The 22,845-nt window shown below is 37.7% G+C and overlaps 5 protein-coding genes across 9 annotated transcripts; 3 read left to right on the top strand and 2 right to left on the bottom strand.

Annotated features, from left to right (window-relative positions):
- Positions 595–2,632, bottom strand: LOC109948338. Its single transcript, XM_020561126.1, has 2 exons — positions 1,867–2,632; positions 595–1,641 (listed from the first exon to the last, which is right to left on the bottom strand). Exons 1-2 carry the CDS (start codon positions 1,877–1,879, stop codon positions 1,082–1,084), a joined length of 573 nt encoding a protein of 190 aa, XP_020416715.1. The 5' UTR covers positions 1,880–2,632; the 3' UTR covers positions 595–1,081.
- LOC18782355 (potassium transporter 8) lies at positions 2,956–8,134 on the top strand. The gene is made up of 8 exons (XM_020561124.1): positions 2,956–3,349; positions 3,451–3,940; positions 4,033–4,086; positions 5,646–5,906; positions 5,987–6,039; positions 6,123–6,246; positions 6,320–6,574; positions 6,764–8,134. Exons 1-8 carry the CDS (start codon positions 3,311–3,313, stop codon positions 7,813–7,815), a joined length of 2,328 nt encoding a protein of 775 aa, XP_020416713.1. The 5' UTR covers positions 2,956–3,310; the 3' UTR covers positions 7,816–8,134.
- On the top strand, positions 8,472–12,271 carry LOC18783486. The gene is made up of 7 exons (XM_007215619.2): positions 8,472–9,289; positions 9,406–9,492; positions 9,591–9,767; positions 10,499–10,669; positions 10,825–11,037; positions 11,122–11,210; positions 11,287–12,271. The coding sequence occupies exons 1-7, from the start codon at positions 9,205–9,207 to the stop codon at positions 12,061–12,063; spliced, it is 1,599 nt and encodes a 532-aa protein (XP_007215681.1). The 5' UTR covers positions 8,472–9,204; the 3' UTR covers positions 12,064–12,271.
- LOC18782246 lies at positions 17,389–18,587 on the top strand. The gene has a single exon (XM_020561128.1). It carries the CDS (start codon positions 17,720–17,722, stop codon positions 18,200–18,202), a length of 483 nt encoding a protein of 160 aa, XP_020416717.1. The 5' UTR covers positions 17,389–17,719; the 3' UTR covers positions 18,203–18,587.
- LOC18783432 (RING-H2 finger protein ATL46) lies at positions 18,788–22,366 on the bottom strand. Of its 5 annotated transcripts, none has more exons than XM_020560946.1 (2): positions 20,655–22,366; positions 18,788–19,154 (listed from the first exon to the last, which is right to left on the bottom strand). In XM_020560946.1, exon 1 carries the CDS (start codon positions 21,828–21,830, stop codon positions 20,658–20,660), a length of 1,173 nt encoding a protein of 390 aa, XP_020416535.1. In that variant the 5' UTR covers positions 21,831–22,366; the 3' UTR covers positions 18,788–19,154; positions 20,655–20,657. The 5 variants fall into 5 exon arrangements, with proteins under 5 accessions (XP_020416535.1, XP_020416536.1, XP_020416534.1 ...); XM_020560947.1 differs by lacking the exon at positions 18,788–19,154 and adding an exon at positions 19,226–19,570; XM_020560945.1 differs by lacking the exon at positions 18,788–19,154 and adding an exon at positions 19,621–20,069.

Raw genomic sequence — 22,845 nt, 5'->3', positions numbered from 1 at the left:
AGTAAAGTTACCGTTCCCTTGGAAAATGGACCCCACTAACTTAGTTTTTCAAACAAATGAGCTATTTTTCAGGCGAACGCAGGGAGTGCATTTGTTAAGTAAATAAAAGTTCACGAGAAAGAAGAAGACATGAATGGGTGTTTTGTTTTGAGTTGAAGAAATTACTATTATTATTTTTTAAGGAAAAAATGTATGGGTGCGATATATACTATTGTTGGTTTAATTGGATCTATCCTCTTATATTTTTCACGTGCTTCTTTTTTAAAACTATTTAAAATTTTGTTCTTATAATAAAAAGGGAATAAAATTACAAATATATGCACATGACTATGACTCGAACCTAGGCCTTGTACCAAGGGATATGCACTAGAAACCAAATCCACTAAATACACTTCTATATTAATGTGTGTCTATTATTCAATATTAGTTTACACAATTCGGGATCTACCCTCAAGTCAAATATGCTACATGACAATGTGTATTACAACGTAATTTCGATAATTGGTCGCTTTGTAATATAATATGTTCGGCTTATCCTTATCGTTTCTCATGCTCTGTATTTCGGTTAATTTCGACCTTCGATTTATAGTTTAAAAAACAGGTGTAATTATGCCTGTACAAAAGAATAAGATTCATTTTTCTGAACAATTAGGGGTTTGCGCACAGAAGGACTTGCATTGCATCATCGTCATGCAATTGCATGTGTTCAATGCAAATACCGACCCCCTGTGTGCAAACTGAACAAAGCTTAACAACGTTATGCTGATTAATGTATAGCGCAAAGACAAACAAAACCAAGCAAACACTTAGTTGACCCTATGTCTATTATTCAATATTAGGGTTAATGACATTGTGTTTTACACAATTCGGGATCTACCCTCAAGTCAAATGTGCTACATGACAATGTGTATTACAACGTAATTTCGATAATTGGTCGCTTTGTAATATAATATGTTCGGCTTATTGCCCCTTATCGTTTCTCATGCTCTGTATTTCGGTTAATTTTGACCTTCGATTTATAGTTTAAAAAACAGGTGTAATTATGCCTGTACAAAAGAATAAGATTCATTTTTCTGAACAATTAGGGGTTTGCGCACAGAAGGACTTGCATTGCATCATCGTCATGCAATTGCATGTGTTCAATGCAAATACTGATCCCCTGTGTGCAAACTGAACAAAGCTTAACAACGCTACGCTGATTAATGTATAGCGCAAAGACAAACAAAACTATGCTTATTAAAATATCTACCATCCTATTTGATCGATCATTAAACTTCTCATTTCTCAAACCTTCTTTAGAACAACACCACCGTCTCCTACATACTTTCCCTTCCGAATTTCGAACCAATTTGTTTTTTCTCCCGCTAAATCCAATGCCCTTCGCATAACTCATATAATATTCTTCCGCTAATTTTATCATTTTAAACTCTTTCCCCATAACATCTTCTTTCCTCGGTGCAATAATGTCAACACCATTATCATCACTACTTTCACTAACCATATGTTCGACCGACATATGCCCACTCTCTGTTGCCGGTGCCCTGTGACTTGACCTTTCACAACCATCCAAATACCCTGAATCACTATAACCACCCTTTGATGTCTCTCCACCCCTGTCCATCTTACCAGACCTCTCCATGCCTGAGAAACATAATTTCAAACTGAAATTACATTATACTCTATGTGCTAACATACTTTCTCTTAAAAAAAAAACTCAAATGAATAATGTCATGCTATTGCACATACTAAGGTCAATAATTGACCACGTATAACTGTTTCGCAACTAAAAACATGCAATTGCATAAACTCAATACCCAAAATACATTCAAGTCCTAAACCAGAAAATAGGGTTCTTTGACATCTTACTTGATGTTTCCATACTTTCAAAGCCTCCTCCTTTCACTTCCTTTTGCCACCACCTCAAATTTCGTCGTTAACAGCCAAGGATCTTCAAAATCTTTACAACCACATTATTATTACAAATCCATTCCCCTGCAAAATTTTAATTATATATCACACAATGCCAACAGCCCATACTAAATTACTTAAATCCCTCCAATTTGGTGACCATTTCATCATGGAGGTTGGACCCACCATCAATTTGGTATCTGCATTTCAGTTTCGGGCAACTAGAGAGAAGAGTTGAGGACCTCAATTCTATTACCATTACCTTCTTGCAGATGCGTTTTGCCCAAGCACAGACAGGAGTTGCTAAGGATTGAATTTGGGCAAGCACAGAGAAGAGCTCCTGGAGGCGCTACGGATTGGATCGACTTCATGTACAGTTTCCTCTGGTGCTGTGACTTCTGTAAGCCCCCCTTCACTTCAGATGAAAGGGCTAAAGCCCGAGTCTCTACTGCTCCGAAAACTCAGTATTCACAGAGGTAGACAGAAATGGGGTCTCACAGAGTCCTCTAGTTCCCTATGTTGTGTTCGATTTGGGAAACCAGAATGGAGCGGACTGGTCGCGTCTTCTTCTCCTCCAAACCTGCCTTTCTCTTTCCTCACATGCCACTCACATGCTGAATCACAATGGCTGAAGAGGTCATTAGGTCATTGAATCTCAGCCATCCTTTTTTAACATGGAACCTCAACCGTTGGATAGCTGGCTGTACCGGTACAGCTGAGGCACCACAGAATTTTCCTGCAGTTTAATTGCAATGTCAGAAGAGAACAGCCAGGAAAAAGAAATATATAGATATATAAATATCATATTAAGTGTCAAGTGTTAAAAATTTCCAGTTAGTGCATGCCTTGTCTACAGAGCACTTTCTCCACTCCCTGTATTTTCTTCTCTCAGATAGAGCCAAGTGGAGAGGAGAAGGATACCCCTCCTCTAGAGTTTTCCATCTAGAATCCAAGCTAAAGCAAAACAACTTTAGCTGAAAGAGAACCAAACTCAAACCTACCATTGTTTACACACACACAAAAAAGAAGAAGAAAGAAGACCCCTTTTCTCTCTCTCTCTAAGACCCCCACACCATATTCTATTCTGAAGCTCCAATTCCAAGTTTTCAACCACCTCTCCTCTTTCCAATACCATTCTCTATATTCGTTTCTGGTGTTTCGTGTTTCTTTTTTATTTGTCTACATTGGTTGGTCTTAAACTAGTACCTTTGTCAAATCTCGTTAGGAAAGCGAGAGGGACAAGAAAAGAAATAAAGACCGTATCTTTATTATTTTCTTTATCAAATTTCTTGTTTTTCTCGACTTGGTTGAACTGGGGAGGGTGTTAATCCACCTGGGTCGTCTTTATTTCCTTCAACTTGCCTGAAAAAATGGATTTTGTATAATTTTTAGACAGCCCATCATGGATCTGGAGGGTGTGGTCCGTAACCATCCAATTAAGGTAATACATGTGGCACAGTGTGGCAGCAGAAGTATTATAGTATTCCAATTCCAATTCCCAGCTTTCTGATAATTGCTTCTTCTTCTTATAAATTGTTGCAGAAAGATTCATGGAAGACACTGTTAACTTTAGCTTATCAGAGCTTGGGAGTTGTCTATGGAGATTTAAGCACTTCTCCTTTGTATGTTTACAAGAGCACTTTTGCAGAGGACATTCATCATTCAGAGACTAATGAGGAGATTTATGGGGTTCTCTCTTTTGTATTCTGGACACTGACGCTGATACCTTTAGTGAAATATGTGTTTATCGTGCTTAGAGCTGATGATAATGGTGAAGGTGGGACTTTTGCTCTGTATTCACTGTTATCCCGGCATGCCCGAGTGAGCTCCTTGCCCAATTGCCAGCTTGCAGATGAGGAGCTATCAGAGTACACTAAAGATGGTGTTGTTTCAACCAGTAACAGTGCTTTTGGGTCGAGTTTAAAATCCACATTGGAGAAGCATAGAGTGCTGCAAAAGGTGCTTCTTATTCTGGCTTTGATTGGGACTTGTATGGTTATTGGTGATGGGGTGCTCACACCAGCAATTTCTGGTACTTGGGTGTTTATGATATTATTGAAATTTTGGGTTTTTAAGTTGTGCAATTAGGATTTCAATAATGAGAATTGCTTCATGTGGCTGCAGTTTTTTCGGCTGTTTCGGGTCTGGAGCTTTCCATGTCAAAAGAGCAGCATCGATGTAAGTTTTTTTCTACTGGAGCTTTCATTTCACGCCTTCAAATCAGTTACACTGTTTAATAAGTATATTAATTACAACCGGTTTTGGCTGTGTGGTGGATGTTCTCTGGCATTCTGCCATCTTGATAGAACTTAACTTTCCAATTAGGAGCTAAAAGAATAACTTAGAAATTGAAATTAGATTGACTAATCAGGATTACAGCCTGCTAACACAGTAGAGAAAATTCTGCCATCTATATTAATTCCAAGATGCTTTGGCTGCACTGCTTCATAAAATTTCTTTGCATCTATTCCCAATATATCTGCAACGAGACTGTTAGCAGATGCAAATCATTGTTAGGTATCTAAATCTTACTTTTAGTAGATGCAAATCAAGGGTGTTCTAAATTTCAGAGGCTTTCTCTTCCTTTCTATTGCACAGACGTGAACTAGTGACAAGGAGGCAATACCTAATTTTAGAAAATGAAAACACTGTCATAGGACCCTACAAATATTAAGACAAATTATCCTGCTTTATTTAAAGTCAAATCACTATCAAGCTAATAAAATATAATTAGAATGATTAGTGTGGAACGCCCAGTTGATTTTTCTCTGTTTTTTTTTTTGGGGTAAACAGTTGATTACTCTTTGTTTTTGTAGAAAAGTAAAGGTTCAACATGTGGTTGAAAAAAATATAGTTTCAACTTTCATGAATAGACTATTGAGAGTAAAGAGTCGTGTCTTTTTATAAAGTGAAGAAGATGTAGCTATAAGATGAAAGGAGAATGTAACTTATTTTGGATAAGACTCCGAATAATATAATAAAAATTGAAGAGTGATCTAGACTAGACATCTATCTAGTTGGCAATATGGTCATAGCTAGACTTGTCGAATTGAGTTAGAGTTATGACTGGAGCCCCTCCTAAGAGGTATACATAATTATAACTTTTGACCAAGACTTGACCCACTTGCTGATGGGCTAAAACATTTCATTAACCAGTATGAAGTCACCATCTTATGATTATATTTTCAAGTGCCACTAGTGTTCTAATTAAATCATCACCTTCATAGTCACAGTGGACAATATAGTTACACCTCTACGTTCAGAACTTTACCAGTTTCAAAAATCCCCTTCGCATACAGCCATATATCATGTACTTGTACATTTGTGTGTGTGTGTGTGTTTCACAATTAGCATCCTTTCCAGGTGGACTTTTATCTATTACCTCATTTGTTGATGATCCTGCCAACTTTAATTTTCTAGTGTTTGCTATTTGTGGACAATGTGCTCTCCAATGACAATTACATAATGGGTTACAAAAGCTGTCTAAACAGAAAATTGTTCTATCAATTGGACTTTGAGCAGCCATTTGATCAAGTAGTGTAGCCTTATTAGTTTCAATGCTGTTTGTGAATATATATATATATATATATATATATACGCATATTACTTTTTCTGGAAAGTTATTTTAAAGCTTCAACAGCAGATTTAACTCTACACTACTTTGACCAACCTGGTAGGAAACTTAATGGGGGATTTTGTTATGCCTGAAAAGTTATAAACATATTGATTATGTGCAGATGTTGAAGTCCCAGTTGCTTGTGTTATACTCATATTTTTGTTTGCCCTTCAACATTACGGGACCCACCGGGTAGGGTTCTTGTTTGCCCCAGTTGTGATCACTTGGCTTTTCTGCATCAGTTCCATTGGTGTATACAACATCTTCCGTTGGAATCGCCAAGTTTATCAAGCACTCTCTCCATATTACATGTACAAATTTTTGAAGAAGACCCAAAAGGGAGGTTGGATGTCCTTGGGTGGTATACTGTTGTGCATGACAGGTACAAGAGTATGCAGAGTGAACCTTCTTTTCATGGATGCTTACTTTCCTTCTCTGACATTATCTTGTTTGTCTTTGAAGGCTCGGAAGCTATGTTTGCTGATCTTGGACACTTTTCACAGTTGTCAATCAAGGTATTCAAACTGAATAATCTATACTGGTCAACTGGAGATTTTCATCTGTACTAACTAAGTAATCTTTCACATTTTCCTTGCAGATTGCTTTCACCTTTGTGGTTTACCCATCCTTGATTCTAGCATATATGGGACAAGCTGCATACCTTTCTGAGCATCATGTCATACAGAGTGACTATCGGATTGGATTCTATGAATCAGTTCCTGGTAGGTGTCTAGCCATACTTGCAGCAGTTTTAACTTTGAGATTAAGCTAATTAAAGTTCTTTCCTTGTCACAGAGAAAATAAGATGGCCTGTTTTGGCAATAGCCATACTTGCTGCAGTGGTGGGAAGTCAAGCCATCATAACTGGAACCTTTTCGATAATCAAACAATGTTCTTCTTTGGGTTGCTTTCCAAGGGTCAAGATTATCCACACATCTTCTAAAATACATGGACAAATTTACATCCCAGAGATTAACTGGACATTAATGTTGCTATGCTTGGCTGTTACCATTGGTTTTAGAGACACAAAATCCATGGGCAATGCATCAGGTACGGTTTACTTCAATGTTTGTTTGCATGGACATACCAACACATGGTCAAGACTCTACATAACCTTTGATTTTGTGTGTTTGGGTTTTTTTTTGGTGTGGAATGTATTATCCTGCCAAGTATGCTTATTACATGTTTAAAGTTTTTTACCGCATTATTGTATCCTGAAACTTTACCTTTATTATATAGGTTTGGCCGTTATAACTGTCATGCTGGTAACTACCTGCCTTATGTCTCTAGTCATAGTCTTGTGCTGGCACAAAAGCATCTTCCTGGCAATTTGCTTTATATTATTCTTCGGCTCCATTGAGGCACTCTACTTCTCAGCATCGCTCATAAAGTTTCGTGAAGGGGCTTGGGTCCCCATTGCTCTTTCATTCATCTTCTTAGTGGTTATGTATGTTTGGCACTATGGCACATTCAAGAAATATGAGTTTGATGTCCAAAATAAAGTCTCCATCAACTGGCTCCTCAGTTTAGGTCCTACTCTGGGGATTGTTAGGGTCCGGGGGATTGGCCTTATACATACTGAGCTCGTTTCTGGGATCCCAGCTATTTTCTCTCACTTTGTTACCAACCTCCCTGCTTTCCACCAGGTTGTAGTTTTCCTCTGCATCAAGTCCGTCCCAGTCCCACATGTCGGACCTGAGGAAAGATTCTTAGTGGGACGAGTTGGTCCTAAGGAATACCGGCTCTATAGATGCATAGCACGCTATGGTTATCGTGATGTTCACAAGGATGACATTGAATTTGAAAGAGATCTCGTTTGTAGTATTGCAGAATTCATTCGGTCAGAGAGACCAGAATGTGATGTCAGTCTAGAAAAACTGGAAGACGATGAGAAAATGACAGTTGTTGGGACTTCATCATCAAATTTAGATGGCATAAGAATGTCTGTAGATGATGCAGATTTCTCTGAAATGGCAAGCACCTCAGAGTTGCAGGAGATAAGGCCTACAGAAAAGCCCAAGAAGAGGGTGAGATTTGTTGTTCCAGAGTCTCCACAAATTGATAGGGAGGCAGTAGAGGAGTTGCAGGAACTGATGGAAGCAAGGGAGGCAGGAATGGCATTTATATTGGGCCACTCATATGTGAAGGCAAAGAGAGGATCCAATTTGATGAAGAAACTAGTGATCAATGTCGGGTATGATTTCTTGCGGAGAAACTTTCGGGGGCCAACTTATGCTTTAAGCATTCCTCATGCATCTACTCTAGAGGTAGGGATGGTCTACCATGTTTAGTTTTGGTTATACGGTAGGTACAGCTTTGTACTTAATGCTTTCTTTGCTTTCTTTTCTTTTTCTCATCTTTTGGCTGTTTCAGTCATATTGTATATGATAGATCATGGCATTTTTATGCTGCCCTTACCACTGTAAAAACTTCTAGAGCTCTTAGGTAATAGAAGCGCTGATGCTTCGGGGTTTGCATCTGAGATAGTTTCACAGTCATGGCCCGCCCTTCATGCTTTCCCAAGTAAATATATGCTGCATCAATAAGAGAATTGGGCCAAGTTTTGGGCTTTTCATTCGGGTTTAATGAAAATCCTACAAGATTGTAAAATTTTTTCAGCCCATTATCGTTGTTCATCATTAGAGTACTCAAAGATGGATAGATTCTTGACTTGGAAATATGAAAGATGCATAAACAAATGTGATGATCCTGCGATGGATGGAAAGCATGATTAGAGGTAGCGTAATCCAAACGTTACAAGCCAAGCCCTGCCCTGTCCCATAAGAATCCCAGAAGGCCAGAAGCAAAAGCATTAAGTAAGAAAAAGAAGGTGATTTTGTTGACCATTAAAGGAAAAACAAAGAAGATTAAAAACATTCTCACGACCGCGACAGACCACTTTGGTTTGTTACTATGACGAATGGGATCTAAAGCACATGATGAGAGATGAGAGATGAGGGTGAAGAATCAAAAAGACAACAGCATTAAACAAAGCACCAAAGGAACATATAATTGAAGTAACTTGTAGTAGGCTACTTGCAGGCGTACAGCCTACAAGTCACAGTTTTTCAGTATGTTCTCCGGCTGTTCCAAAACTGCATAACATCATCTGATGATGATGATGCAATGCTTGCTTTTCCCAAATTTAGGAAGGAACATGAACAACCAACCACGGCCTCGTGATTAAAATGACACTAATGCCCCTGGCTATGATAACATTTTCTGGGGGAAAGTGAAGTGATTAATAACACCAACACCACCAACTGTAATTAATTAGAAAGCTCGCCCCAGCTCTTTTAGTCTGCTAAAATCCAGATGTAAAAAATAAGCCCAACTTGGTTAATAGAAATTTAAGACAAAAAACAGAGTATATGATTCCCTCTTGCTGGCTTTCCACAGCAGTGAGACACACTCTCTCTCTCTCTCGCCTTTACCTTTTCTTTTCCCTTGCACAGAGCTCCACTGTGTTTACTACCAAACCTTCCAAATTCCTTATACCCTCTTTGTCTCTTTTACCTTCTCTCTCTGAAAAAGGTTTCATACTGATTAACACGTAGAAAAAGTAGCAGAGCATTGTCTGTGGGGTCTCCTACTTAAGTGGGTTTCCTACAAGTTCAGAGCTTCAATCCTCAGGTGGGAGTATTCTGTTCTTTGATGTTCAACTCTGATCAGCAACAACAATGGCGAGGAACTGGGTTGCACTGGTTCTGATTTGTGTGGTTCTCTCCGGGGATTTTTCATCCGCATCAGCCAGTCCTCCTGCAAGTGAGTTTTGACAAGCATACGCCCATTTTAAGTTAAAGTTTGCATTTTGATCACACGCTGCTTCAAATGTGTCATCTGCTTTATCCGGTACTTTGTATTTTCCTAAATATGTGCAGAAATTGTAACTGGGGTTGTCTCCAATGTGGTCTCTGCTCTTGTCAAATGGCTCTGGTCACTGAAATCCACCACCAAAACCGGCACAGGTACATTTTCCAATGGTTCCCTATTTTGAGGTTGTTAATGTGGTAATTAGATAGTATGTTGTTTTGCAATGGTGATGGGAGGTTTTCAAATTTCTCAGCTGTTTCTGGCCGTTCGATGGTGAAATTTGAGGGTGACTATACGGTGGATACGGTGTTTGATGGAAGTAAGCTTGGAATTGAACCACACACAGTTATAGTATCCCCAAGTGGAGACCTTCTGGTGTTGGATTCTGAAAATAGCAACATCTACAAGATCTCAACGCCATTGTCTCGGTGTAAGCCACTTTTGCTACGTTAATTTTTGGATTATGCTATTAAGTCTCTGCATCTCTTGTTTGCTACCACTAATGTATATCCAGGGACCCAATTCTAGCTCATCCTAATAGTTAAACTTTCTGTTTGGCTTGATGTACTTAGGACATTGTTTTCTGATTCCTTTCTTGCCTTCACCTCTAGCCAAATTCCAAATTCACTTTTTACTGTTGCTGCTTTTATATGCTTTTGTTTAGTGGAAGACTCTACTTTCTGGATAATCAAGTGCTATCTTTTTGGAGATTTTCTATCTTTTTCTTTTGGTTTGTGACCAGGATTCTCTAATGACCAGTTAGAGTTTTTGTTTACTCATCTTATATTTCTTTTTCCTTTCCCTAACCTAGATTAAACGACTTTGTGTGCTTTCACATGGGAAACTTGTTTCGTTATTTATCAGTTAATGATTCCCAATGACACTTTTTCTTTCATAATTTCAGCTTCATTTGCATTGTTAGGATAATCAATTATCAAAGTATAAAAGAAAATAAAGAAAAGATGAACTTCCATATTTCTTTGATTTTATATTGATCAGATACACAAACAAATTGAGTTCTGCACTCTTAAAATCTTCTCACTTTCTACAAAGCAAAAATTTCTTCATCACTCAGTTGCCTATTAAATGCTTGTTATCTGTTGAAATATTTTGGTATAGCCTATCATTCTTTTATATGCTGAATGAGAGGATGATATGCAGATGGCCGACCCAAGCTGATTGCTGGATCACCTGAAGGGTACTCTGGGCATGTGGATGGGAGGCCAAGAGAAGCAAGAATGAACCACCCCAAAGGGCTGACTGTGGATGACAGAGGAAATATTTATATTGCAGACACAATGAATATGGTTATCAGGAAGATAAGTGATGCCGGTAAGTCTCTGGATGTTCAAGGCATTATTTTGGTTAAGGAATGGCCTTTTTCTTCTGTTAGCATGGTGTTCAAGTTATGTAATGGCAAGAAAAACTTATATCACCAACAGGGACTGGCTTTTAGAGCAATTTGAATTAAATTTTCCTTTCTACAGGGGTCACGACAATTGCTGGTGGAAAATGGGGCAGAGGAGGTGGTCATGTTGATGGTCCAAGTGAAGATGCAAAGTTTTCTAGTGATTTTGACGTGGTATACATTGGCAGTAGCTGCTCTCTTTTGGTTATAGACAGAGGAAACCAGGCCATTCGAGAGATCCAACTCCACTATGATGACTGTACTGACCGCTATGATGGAAGTTTCCATTTAGGTATAACTAAACAGCTTGAAATTTCAACCATTTGAGTTGCCTTAGGTGATGCAGGTATATAAAATTTGTCGTCCATCATTGCAGGAATAGCAATGCTGATTGCAGCTGCCTTCTTTGGTTACATGCTGGCATTGCTGCAGCGCAGGGTACAAGCAATGTTTTCTTCAGATGAGGTAAGCCATCACAGGTTTCTTGTTTGACCTTATCTTCAATATTTCAACCCAATTCCAAATTATTTTGATTCTACAGGATCGAAGAACTCCTATGAAGAGAGATGCACCAATGGCACCATATCAGAGGCCTCCTAAATCTGTCAGGCCCCCTTTAATTCCACCTGAAGATGAACCAGAAAAACTAGATGATGGTTTCTTTGGTTCACTAGGGAAGATTGCCGTTAACACTGGCTCATCTGTGGCTGAAATCTTGGGGGGGTTGTTTATGGGATTTAGAAGAAAGCCCATGCATTATCAGATTCAGCAGCAGTATCATCAAGCTAACAAACATTCAAATGCATGGCCTATGCAAGAGAGCTTTGTGATTCCCGATGAAGATGAGCCTCCGTCAATAGAAACCAGAAGCCCAACCCCAAAGAAAACCTACCCCTTCATGACCAAAGACCTGGAGAAGTCCCACCATTTGAAGCAAAGTCAAGCGTACTATAATTCATGGGATGGTGAATATCACCAACAGCAACAACATCAGATGCAGATGCAGATGCAGCAGCAGCAACAGCATCAGATGCAGATGCAGATGCAGCAACAGGAACAACATCAGATGCAGATGCAGCAGCAGCAGCAGCAGCAACACCGACAGCAGCAGCATCACAGGCAATACTCATCAAGCCCGAAAACATTCTACGAGAAGAGCAGCGAGACAAATGAGATTGTGTTTGGGGCAGTTCAAGAACAGGATGGACGACGTGAAGCCGTGGTGATAAAGGCTGTAGACTATGGAGATTCGAGATACAATCACCACAACATTCGACCGCGCTTCAACTATATGGGTTATAATTCCTCTGGTTATTGACTGTCCATCAAGGAACACAAGAATATCCTTTATGTTGTATGGGAGGTGTGAGGATGAGTTGTAGGGCTTTGCTGTTTCTTATAGTTCCTTTCCTTATTTTCTCAAGGAAATGTTTTAAGTTTTATATTGCCAAGCTAGCTAAGTTGGATGTGTATTTTCCTTTATTTAGAAATCCAAAGAATCAAGCTAGTCCTGATTTTAGAGCTCATTGAAATTAACAAGAAATTAATTTAATCTCTTGGTTCTCATTCCTAAACCGCAGTGAGTGGGGTCGCAATGATAGCGTGGGTAGGATTTTGTCAAACGGTCAAACACGGGCTCAAAGCAAAAAAAAATTTCGGTCTGGGTCAAAACTAAAACTTAACATCTTCCAAATCGAGTCACTTTGAGCATAAATGACATTTGAAACCTGAAGTTTATCAGTGATTCAGTGGCACGATCGCCTAACAAGTCGTATAGGTCCCCTTCTTAGTGGACCATTACCCAAATTATTCTCTTTTCTTCTCCTAGTTGTCTTGTGGTTAGGATCGAGACTTGAGAAAGGTTTGAGACTTAGATTTAAGGATTGGAGGTTTAAATTCATTTTAGGAATACTAAAATTATTTGATAATAATTTGAAATTATTTTAAAAATATATTCAAAATAATTTTAAAGTCCACAAATTTATTTAAGATAAGTAAATATAATTAATTAATATTTATTAAGTAATTTATGAAATTAATTAAAATACTATTTATTCATTAAATAAAAACAATTAATAATTAATATAATTAAATAAGGCTAATATATTACTTAATTGCAAATATTAAACTAAACAAACTAATTTTGTATATAAAAAATAAAAAATAAGGTTCACATAATAATTTAAAATAATTAATTACTATTTGTTAAGTAATTTATGAAATTAATAAAATATTTAAATACTAATTAATCACTAAAAAAATATTAAACATAATTACTAATTAAAGTAATTAAAAAAGGGTAAGATATTACTTAATTACAAAAGAGAAAACCATTTTGTGCAGTATAGTCGCGCGGCTGTACTGTTAAAATATTTGAATATATTTAAAGAGTATAGCCGCGCGGCTATACGATTTAATTATTAATATATTTTAAAAAGCAGCCCAGCCGTATTGTTAAAATATTTGAATATATTTAAAGAATATAATCGTACAGATATACTCTTTATATATATATTTTTTAGAATCAAAGATAAAACTTAACATCTTCCAAATCGATAAGCAGAACTGAAATATGAAAAGTCAATATTGCCCTAAAGTTTATCAGTGATTCAGTGGCAGGATCACCTATAAGTCGTATAGGTCCCCTTAGTGGACCATTACCCAAATTTTTTTTTTAAAAAAATTTAATTGAATTTTTTTTCTTTCTGATTTGTCCCTTCCATCTTTTATTTCTTTTCTCATTCATCTCGATTTCATCTCTACTATTAGAGAGCCGGGCGAAAACAGTTGGGGTCACATGCTTCACCAAAATAAACAAAATTCAAAATAAAGGACAAAAAGTAAAAATACTAACGTCAACAGCCAGCCCAATATCATATAATTTTGAGCTACCATATACGGCCCCATCTTTGTAATTTCGCTCTTGACTTTGCATTTCAAATTTTCCTTTGATAATTGATTATAAAAGAAACGCAATTAATAATAATAAAAAACGAAACCAAATATGTAACTTGAAAGAAAGATATAGGCTTTGTATTAGAATGATGAAGAAATTAAAGAATGCAACTTTTTTCCACAAGTGTAACACGGGCTGTGCTAACTGGATATTTGAGCCCTAAATACTAAAGTAGCTAGCACAACTTCATTTGCGTGCACCATATATAAGGGACAAACAAACTAAAGATTTAGTGGCCTTCACCGGGGCTTTGACCAGAATTCTTGACTCCCCAAAGGGCAAGAACATCACCGAAGTAATGGCCTACCCCTCCTGGGCTCGGGCCGGCCTCCCTCGGGTTGTGGTGGAGCTGGTGGCCCTGGTGGTGATGATTCTTATAATGATGTGAAAGAGGACGGGCTTCTATGGCAGCAGCTAGCAAAACGAAGCTCAGAACAAGTAGGGGAACGAGGAAACGCTGGAGCTTGATTTCTCTGGCCATGACTAAAACTCAAGAACTAAAGTCACTGGTTTTGTTTTGTGGTATAGGTAGCTAATGGGTCGAGGATTTTCGAGTTATGAAGTTGGGTGGAGTGGGGTTTGGTATTTATAGATGAAATATACGGTGAGCTTGTTTGACTAATAAAAAATGAGAGAGGAAAAATTAGAATGCCAGTCCAAACACGTATATGCGAAATGGTTCCAGGTGAGGAAGCAGGAACGAAATTTAAATCCATGGAGACAGATTCACACATGGACTTTATAACGTGGAAAGGTACTATTAATCTGAATATGTGTGCCTGGTCGTCTAGGTATTTTTCTTGCTTTGACCAATATTTTCTCTTAGGACTTAGCCGCACTTTGACTTGTCACAAATACAACTCTCACAAGTTAATTTCGAAGTCTGGTTTAGCGCTGCAATAAGTTGATAATCTGAGTTTTTGCTATGTGACTTTCTGCTCATTGAAATATATATATATATATATATATATGTTTATGATGACTAAAAAGAATTGACTGATTCAGCAGCAGAATATGCAAACATATATATTACTTTCTTGAGTAGATATATTACTTTCCTTTCGTTTTTTTATAAAACAACGATAGTATTTTATTAATAAACAAGTACAAAGCAACTAAGGTGCGGAATATGGATATAACTTCTACAGTGACCAAACACTACAACAAGTTAAATTGATCTAGATCAGCAACCAAAAGCATATGTATTACATTGTGACTGTCTGATTTTCATACATTATTATGTAAATGACTAAAAAAGATTAATTTTAAACTTTTAAAATTGATCCTGTACGTAGTCCAAATAAGCTTTGAATACTTAGTAGTTAAAGCCATATAGGAGTAGTTCAAGTTTGATTCGACTTATTCCAACAATAATTAACAACGGAAACTTATACCCGCAATATACATCCAAGATATTGTTAGCTAGGCTTTTTCAAAAAGATCCATTGCTTAAGATAAGGAGGCTGGTAATCCTTGAGAAATCTTTTTTTATTTCCTCCTATAATGTGGAATGCAAAATGAGGTAATCAATTATAAGAAGAGAGAGGAGATGTTTTCCGAAATATCAGATTTGACATTCATAACACGCAGGAGGAAAAAGAAGGGAGAAATTTGAGAGAGCAACTCTGTCATTATAAAATTGGTGAAGAAAGAAAGAGAAGTTGATCTCCTCCAAAGTCAATAATGTGCTTAATGTCCAAGCCAAGAAAGAAAAAAGTTGCTTAATGTTAATATATTAAACATGCTTCATGTTAGGTTGATTTACGGGTGTATTCAATTTGGATTTTAAAAGATTATTTTGGGATAAATAAGTCTTGTGGTATTCAATTAAAACTTTTAAATGATATAAAATAGTTTTGTGGTATTCCATTAAGACTATTAGGATTTTTAAAAGAGAGTGATCAAATCTAGTGGTATTCAATCAAAAATTTATTGAACCATTCGCCTTTTCATTCTTATTACGTACTTTGTTACTTTAATTTGATTTCCTCATATCTATTCATCCATAATCTTTCATTTCATGGCATACTTTGGTTTTGGAGGTCGATTGAAACACTATTCCATAGTCATATTTGGTTGTTACCACTAGTTCAAGGGCATACTTAGAAATGGAAAGAAATTATTCACAGTTCTAGGAGAGATAGTCCCCAATATAGTGGACTAGATAGATGACTGTATACAAGTTCATATGTCGGTGAAGCTATGAACTTTTAGGCATCCCAAAACTTTTATTTTGAAGCTTGCACATTGTACCATGAGTAGAAATGTGCCCAAGAATGCTTTACAGAAGATGCATCATGTTCCTTTTAGGGAATCTACAAAAAGCTAATTGTAAAATTAGTGACCCCATGCGTGCACACCAGGTGCTCGACAAAATGCTGCATTGAAACTATGTATCTGTTAGCAACTATCCAAAGCAGTTTAGTTAGCAACTCCTAAGGGTTATTAAACAAATCCGTATCGAAAGTCAAAAGTTAAAAAGAAATAAAAATAAGGTAATTTTTTTTATATTCTTTAAGAGTTTGTTGTGATTTGTTTTCTATTTAAAAAATTCAAAACTTAAGATAAGGAGAGTGGTAATTCCTGAGAAATATTTTTTTTATTTATTCCTATTAGTGGAATGCAAAATGAGGTAATTAATTATAATAAGAGAGAGGAGATGTTTTCCAAAATATCAGATTTGACATTCCTAACACGCAGGAGGAAAAGAAGGGAGAAATTTGAGAGAGCAACCCGGTCATTATAAAATTGGTGAAGAAAGAAAGAGAAGTTGATCTCCTCCAAAGTCAACAATACAATATGCTTCATGTCCAAGCAAAACAATTTAGAGTGCTTCATGTCCAAGCCAAGAAAGAAAAAGTTGCTTAATGTTAGGTTAATTTAGTCAACATATTTCCTTTGACAAAATGGAAAGAGATCCATGGAAATCCAATCTTCACAACGTGTATTTATTTTTAGCAATTTTTACAAAAATAGCCAGAAATTAAGGAGAGAAAAAGAATGGAAGAGAGAGGTGACAGAAGAACACATATGTTATATATTCTGCCATTTTTTCTTGGCCAGAATCCAGATGCATCATGCATGCAACCAATGCCCAATGCTGCTGCTGATCAATTCATTTTCTAAGTTGAGTTAAAAGCAGCCAATCTATTTAGTAAAATTAATTAATTAACAATAAACAATCTCCTAATTGATGAACCCTCAGAATTATGAATATGATTAAATCAGAGATTCCTCATAGTATAATATGATTATACCACCACCGATTATTGCTGTTTGATTCTTGGATGCCAGTTAATGCTTTGGCGCCAGCGACAGACACCGGAAATTAATTACGAAATGACCAAAACATAATCACGCACTGCATGCAACCATATATATGACCGATAAAAACTTGTATATCACGAGAATAATATTATTTTGTTATTCTTAATTAATTTAATTACGTTTCATCGCGCGTGATATAGATTCAATATAACAGAATATAATTGGATCGAAATAGTAAAACAATGCTATCCAGTGACATTTAAGTCTTTTGTCATATAACCTAACTTGTTGCGCAACAGCGAGAGCTATTTGCTAATTAAAATCACCAAATTCGGGCGTTAGCAGTTAACTTACACATCACAATAATATTATTGTTTTTAATTATCAAATATGACAATAATATCAAGTTATAAGCGTAAAGTTGCATTTCTGTATCTGTTTTTGTTTAACAAGCTAAGTACGTACAAAGATGGAAGCCAAATACTACAAGGAGGAGAAGGAAGGCCCCGTCATTGACACCTGGGGGCCAGTAATGCATTTCATGTCCAGCGAGATTTCCGTTACAAACCGAGAGACCTGTATTTCTCACAAATCATATATATTCGTATACAAACACAAACACAAACACAAACACAAACAGGCCGACCCAACCAAAGGGCTAGGGCTTGCAGAAACACAAGGCTTTAAGGAACCCCCTTAAATCCTTAAAAAAATTCTGATAGATTAAGAAGCCCTAGCTAATTGTCAATAAATGCCGTCGAAAACCGCCGCCTACCACGCCGTTCCACCTCCAAAACCGGACCTTGCTGAATCCGATGATGTCGAGGAGTTGATGTCCGCCAACACAAGCGGGTGCTGTTTATGGATGCCCTGCTTCGGCTCCGAACAGTCCTCCATCGACCGGTCCTGGGAGCGGATCCGGAACAGCGGCGACCACGGAGATCCGTGGTGGAACCGGGGCTGGAAGAAGATCCGGGAGTGGTCCGAAGTCGTGGCGGGCCCCAAGTGGAAGACCTTCATCCGCCGCTTCAACAAGAGCACCGCCAACAAGCGCTCCTCCAAATTCCATTACGACCCCATGAGTTACTCCCTCAACTTCGACGAGGGCCCGGGGCAAAGCGGTAATTTGGACGACGATTACTTGCACAGGGATTTCTCCTGTCGGTACGCGTCCATTCCTGCCTCCGCTAAGTCGTCCATGGATTTGGGGAAGGACGGGCCCTCCTTCACGTGAGAGGCACGTGATGATGATGAGAGACGACAGATATATATATATAGAGAGAGAGAGAGAGAGAGTGTGTGACAGTGTGTATGAATGAGAACGAAGGAAACGGAGGGATATTCGGTGCGCTGCGTGCGCTAACGTGCTCTGGCGCGGAGTTTTGCGGGAAAGTTGACGGAGGAGGAGAAGAAGAGAGAAAAGGGCGGCGGTTGACTATTTTGCTTTTTAGGGACCCGTGACTGTCGGTTGACTCGGGGGTGTAGGTTCAGAATTTTTTTCCATTTTAATTGATGTTATTTTTTTGACCGAAGTAAAAAAGGGGAAAAATTGAACAACTAATTTCTAACGAATATTTGTGTATGTGAAGGTAAGCTTTGTGGTTAGGTTCAAAACAAACATTACGATATATATATTATATATATATATATATATATATAAAGTTTTAAGTAATTACAAGTATAGCATGTGGTTATGACGGTAAGTTCATCCTTCTGTATGGAGAGGGGCATTTGAACTTGGCATAACACGTATATACAATGTTAAATATAATTTAACACATAAATTATCTATATAATTAAGCTTCAAGGTCAGTAATCATAGTGTCATACAATCTTGTATTCTTTTCTGGCTTTACTACCTTTAACTGATGCAATTCCCTCCCTTTTCGTTGCATTATTTCCTTTGTGTTTTTGAGTGGCGTTGATACCTCCTCGTACATGCAAATTAAAAAAATCCAATGGACTGGAACTTGTTAATTATTAGGGCCCTACTGATTTGCACATCATGCTCTCACTCAATCACTCAGCTATATCCACTACTGCTATCTTTATTTCCCCTTCTCATCACTACTGTCTCTTCTTTCTGCAAGTCATCCCCATCCCCCATCATCACCACTTTCTTCATCCCCCATTCCATTATTATCTTTTCTTTCTGGAAGCACCTTCCCAATCACAGGGCATTTCGTCTGCACATAGATAAGTGTAGGTTCACGATTCATCACACACACACACAAGAAAAAAAAAAAACAGACATGAGTTAAGCTAACAGTGTGCCAGCCCCCTTGCACCCGAGTTCGATCCTCATCTTCATAAATTAGAGTAATTAGAATATCAAGCTTGACCATCTTTATAAAGCGACAACTGGGTTGGGCTTGGCCTATGTACAATAATACAACACATCGTTATTGCCTTTATATAAGGGACGAATCACTAATTTCCTTTCTTTGTTTTTTGGGGTCAACATCACTAATTTATCTCCTTCTGTGATTTTCGTTGGCTTGTCTCGACATCCTAATGTCACTTATCAGCGGGAATATGTGGAGCGAGCTCAAATAAAACAAGAGGTTGGGTTGGCGCCTTGGTGACCCTATGCTGCATTTTCCTATTGGGGGGCCTCAAACAAAACACCATCATTTAAATTCACCACGAATTGAATTCAATATCTACATATTCGAATGCAATCCCAAAATAAACAAATAAACTAATGCCATTCAAATCTGTTTCTTGGTACAAGTTTGAAGTTTTTCATTTAAAAAAAATTTTGTTTTTATCAATATTTTAGCATTTCATTTCTAGCAATTTTCACATCTTATATAAATCTTACCCTATTTGAATTGAAATTGAAATTAACACAAGGCATACAATGTGGAAAACCTCTGCTCAATTTTTGAAAATTATGAGGGGATTGATTTCAACATGGCCACATGGGAATGGCAAAAACTGACCCCACTACAGCCAACATTTGAATAAAAAGTTTCTCATTTCAGGAAAAGATTCTGTGAGTACAGAGCTTTCATGGATCCCACCACCACTGCAATCCTGTCCAACTTCCCTACCGGTAAATTATGTCTAGTATGTTAAGATTGCATTCACATTATTCTCTGAAAAAAGAGGGATAAGATTTCCCGATCAATGCATCAAAAGGCACCAAAAAAAAAAAAAAAAAAGCAAATGCACAACCACAAAATTGTCAATTCAGGGCAAAGGTCAAAACTTGTAAGAGGAGAGAAACCTTCTAGCTGCAAACATTTTAGTTTAGACTCATTTCCATGGACTACAACAGCATTTCCATTTTTCCAGCCAAGATAACTTTGGTAAACTTGCAATTGAGGTAAAGAAAAAAAGAAGCTAAAGCAATCCCTGTGATCAGATGAATATTTTTTTTCTTTTTGTAGCACACAAGTGTTCATAACTTTGTCCCAACAACAAGAATGACATAACCCACATCTCAGATGGTGTTCACCAACAGAAAGCCAATATAGTCATTCCCTAAAATTAGAAAACGCCTTCTTCACAAGACATTATATCCTGGTTTGGTTTCAAAGGGCACGATATGGCACACAATCAATCATCGCAGATACATAATTAGCATTACAAAAAATTTTGAGAAGGAAAAACTAGACTAAGGTGTAACAAGCTTTGATCATTGGACTATTAAGCAACCAAGGAAACAATAAATAAAATACCTCTCATTCTGCTCGCATTCTTCCCATCCATGGCAAGTCTGTATTAAGAGAGGAAGGCATACCCATCTGTGTATCAATAGAACTCGAAAACTTGCCCTTCTTTGACCAGAGCCAGATCTTGGAAACAGAATAGCTTTCACCCTTAGTCACACTACTGATCTTCTTTCCCTCCACATCACTATCAATTGAAGGATTACCATCGCGTTCTATCCCTCTTGTTAGCTTTATATTGCGGTCTTGTTGATCATTCGATAAGGGAACCTGAAGGTCTGAATCACCAAGCACATACTGATATGAACCCATCGAAAAACATCTTCTTGCATCCAAATTACTGCTACTAGTCTCTCCTACTCCAGTCTCCCCTCCTACCTCAACATCTACCTTTCTAAATTTGCCAAGTCTCACAGGCAAAATCCCATTTTCAACAACAATTTCCTCAATGTCCATGGTCTTTTGCCTAGTAGTGAACCCGTTTTCTCCATTACCAGGATACCCTTCTTCTTCTCTATACTCATCAAAATCAAAAATTGGGTTTTGAACCGAATAATCGGGATTGAAGAGGGTACCCCTACAAAGAGGACATGTTGAATTTGACAGTAGCCAAGTATCTATACAGTTGATATGGAAAGCATGGCTACACGTAGGAAGCAATCTGAGCTTGTCCTTTTCAGAAAATTCACAAAGACAAACAGAACAATCAAACGGCTCTTTCAAACCCACTATGTCTCTATATTGGAAAACAGGAAGAGCATCAATAAAAGCTTGATCTAGACCAGAATCATGAAGGTGAAAGAGTTGCTGCAGCTGTCTCTGAAGAGCATCAGAAGTAGAAAGTTCTGGGTACCTATTAGACTGAGGAGAAGAAGCTGAGGAAGATGGGTGCTTTGTAAGAAATCTAACGAGCAGGTGCAGCAAACCAGAGATGAAGAACAGTACAGCCAGAATTACTATTATAAAAAGAACAGCAGGACTTATTTTTGTACCAGATGATGCTGGTGGATTCGAATCTCTATGAAAAGTAGCAACATATTGGGGCGAAGAGGGAAGAGAGAAAGGAGGAGGGCGGCTCAAATAACCATCTTTCAGCTGCATTTGATGCTGAACCCAAGACATCTTCAAATGGGTGTGGCCTGAAAACCATCTAAGATCTTTTCCTTCTGACATTCGACAGATCATATATATCGTTACAACCAAAGACCATGCTCTTCTCTACTCAGAGATCAAACACAAACCCAACTTATTTTGCAAGCAAGCGAAGCTAAAGTCAATAACTTTTTCTTCCATCATCACCAGAGTTTCATGCCGCCAACAACTTTAGAACATGGCAGTAGCAGTAACTGCCCAAATGGTGCCAAAATTTACTCAACTTCTTTTGTAAGTATGAATTCAATTTCCATATCAAATTGACTGATTATGCGAGAGAAGCTGACAATAGAATGTGTAATGAAAAAAAATGGAGCATACCTAACTTGATTCCAGGAAGTCCGCCATTCATGTATTTTTAAAAGCTCTGGAACTTGATGATGCTCTTGCTGTGTTTTGCAACAGAGAACCCTAAAGACTCAGGCTTTTTGAGGCACTTAAAATTAGATAGCGAAAGAGAAGAGGAAAGTGAGCTTGGGTTCCTTTCTCTTTCTCTTTTCTCTCTCTCAAAGTGTCACTTTCTCTCTCCAAGTTCTTGATTGAACCAGAGAGGCCAGAAGGGTGACAGTGGCTAGAGTTCCTAAAGTGCCAAAAAGAGGAACTAAAATATCGCTCCACGTGCTCGTGGGAGCGCGTGAGGGTGTTATGGTCAACCGCAAGCGACAAAGTGCTAGCCCTCAAAACATGGGCTTTGAGGTGGGCCTGTCCTGATTTCAAAAGTCATTCCAGTGGATTAGGGTGTAGGATAACGAACCAGGTGGCTGAGTTCTTTTCTAGGGCACACCCAAGTGGCTGAGTTTTGTAAAATTAAATTAATAATGACAAAATTTTGGTAGTGTTAGAGATGTGACACCCAATCTAATTTTTTACTCAATTTGTATAAAGAATCTCATATTTATATCTACAAGTTTTTTTTTTTCCATTTATTTTATTTTTTCTTCTAGGGTTTACATCCAAGTAGTTTTAGGCAAGAGGTAAGCAGCTATGATGTGTAAACTTTGCGTCCAACTTTTCGTTATTATGATGTAAAATATAAACTTAAATTTCT

This window comes from Prunus persica, chromosome G3 (genome assembly GCF_000346465.2).
Source record: "Prunus persica cultivar Lovell chromosome G3, Prunus_persica_NCBIv2, whole genome shotgun sequence".
NCBI classification, from domain to species: domain Eukaryota; kingdom Viridiplantae; phylum Streptophyta; class Magnoliopsida; order Rosales; family Rosaceae; genus Prunus; species Prunus persica.
This window is presented reverse-complemented; position numbering and strand designations above follow the sequence as displayed.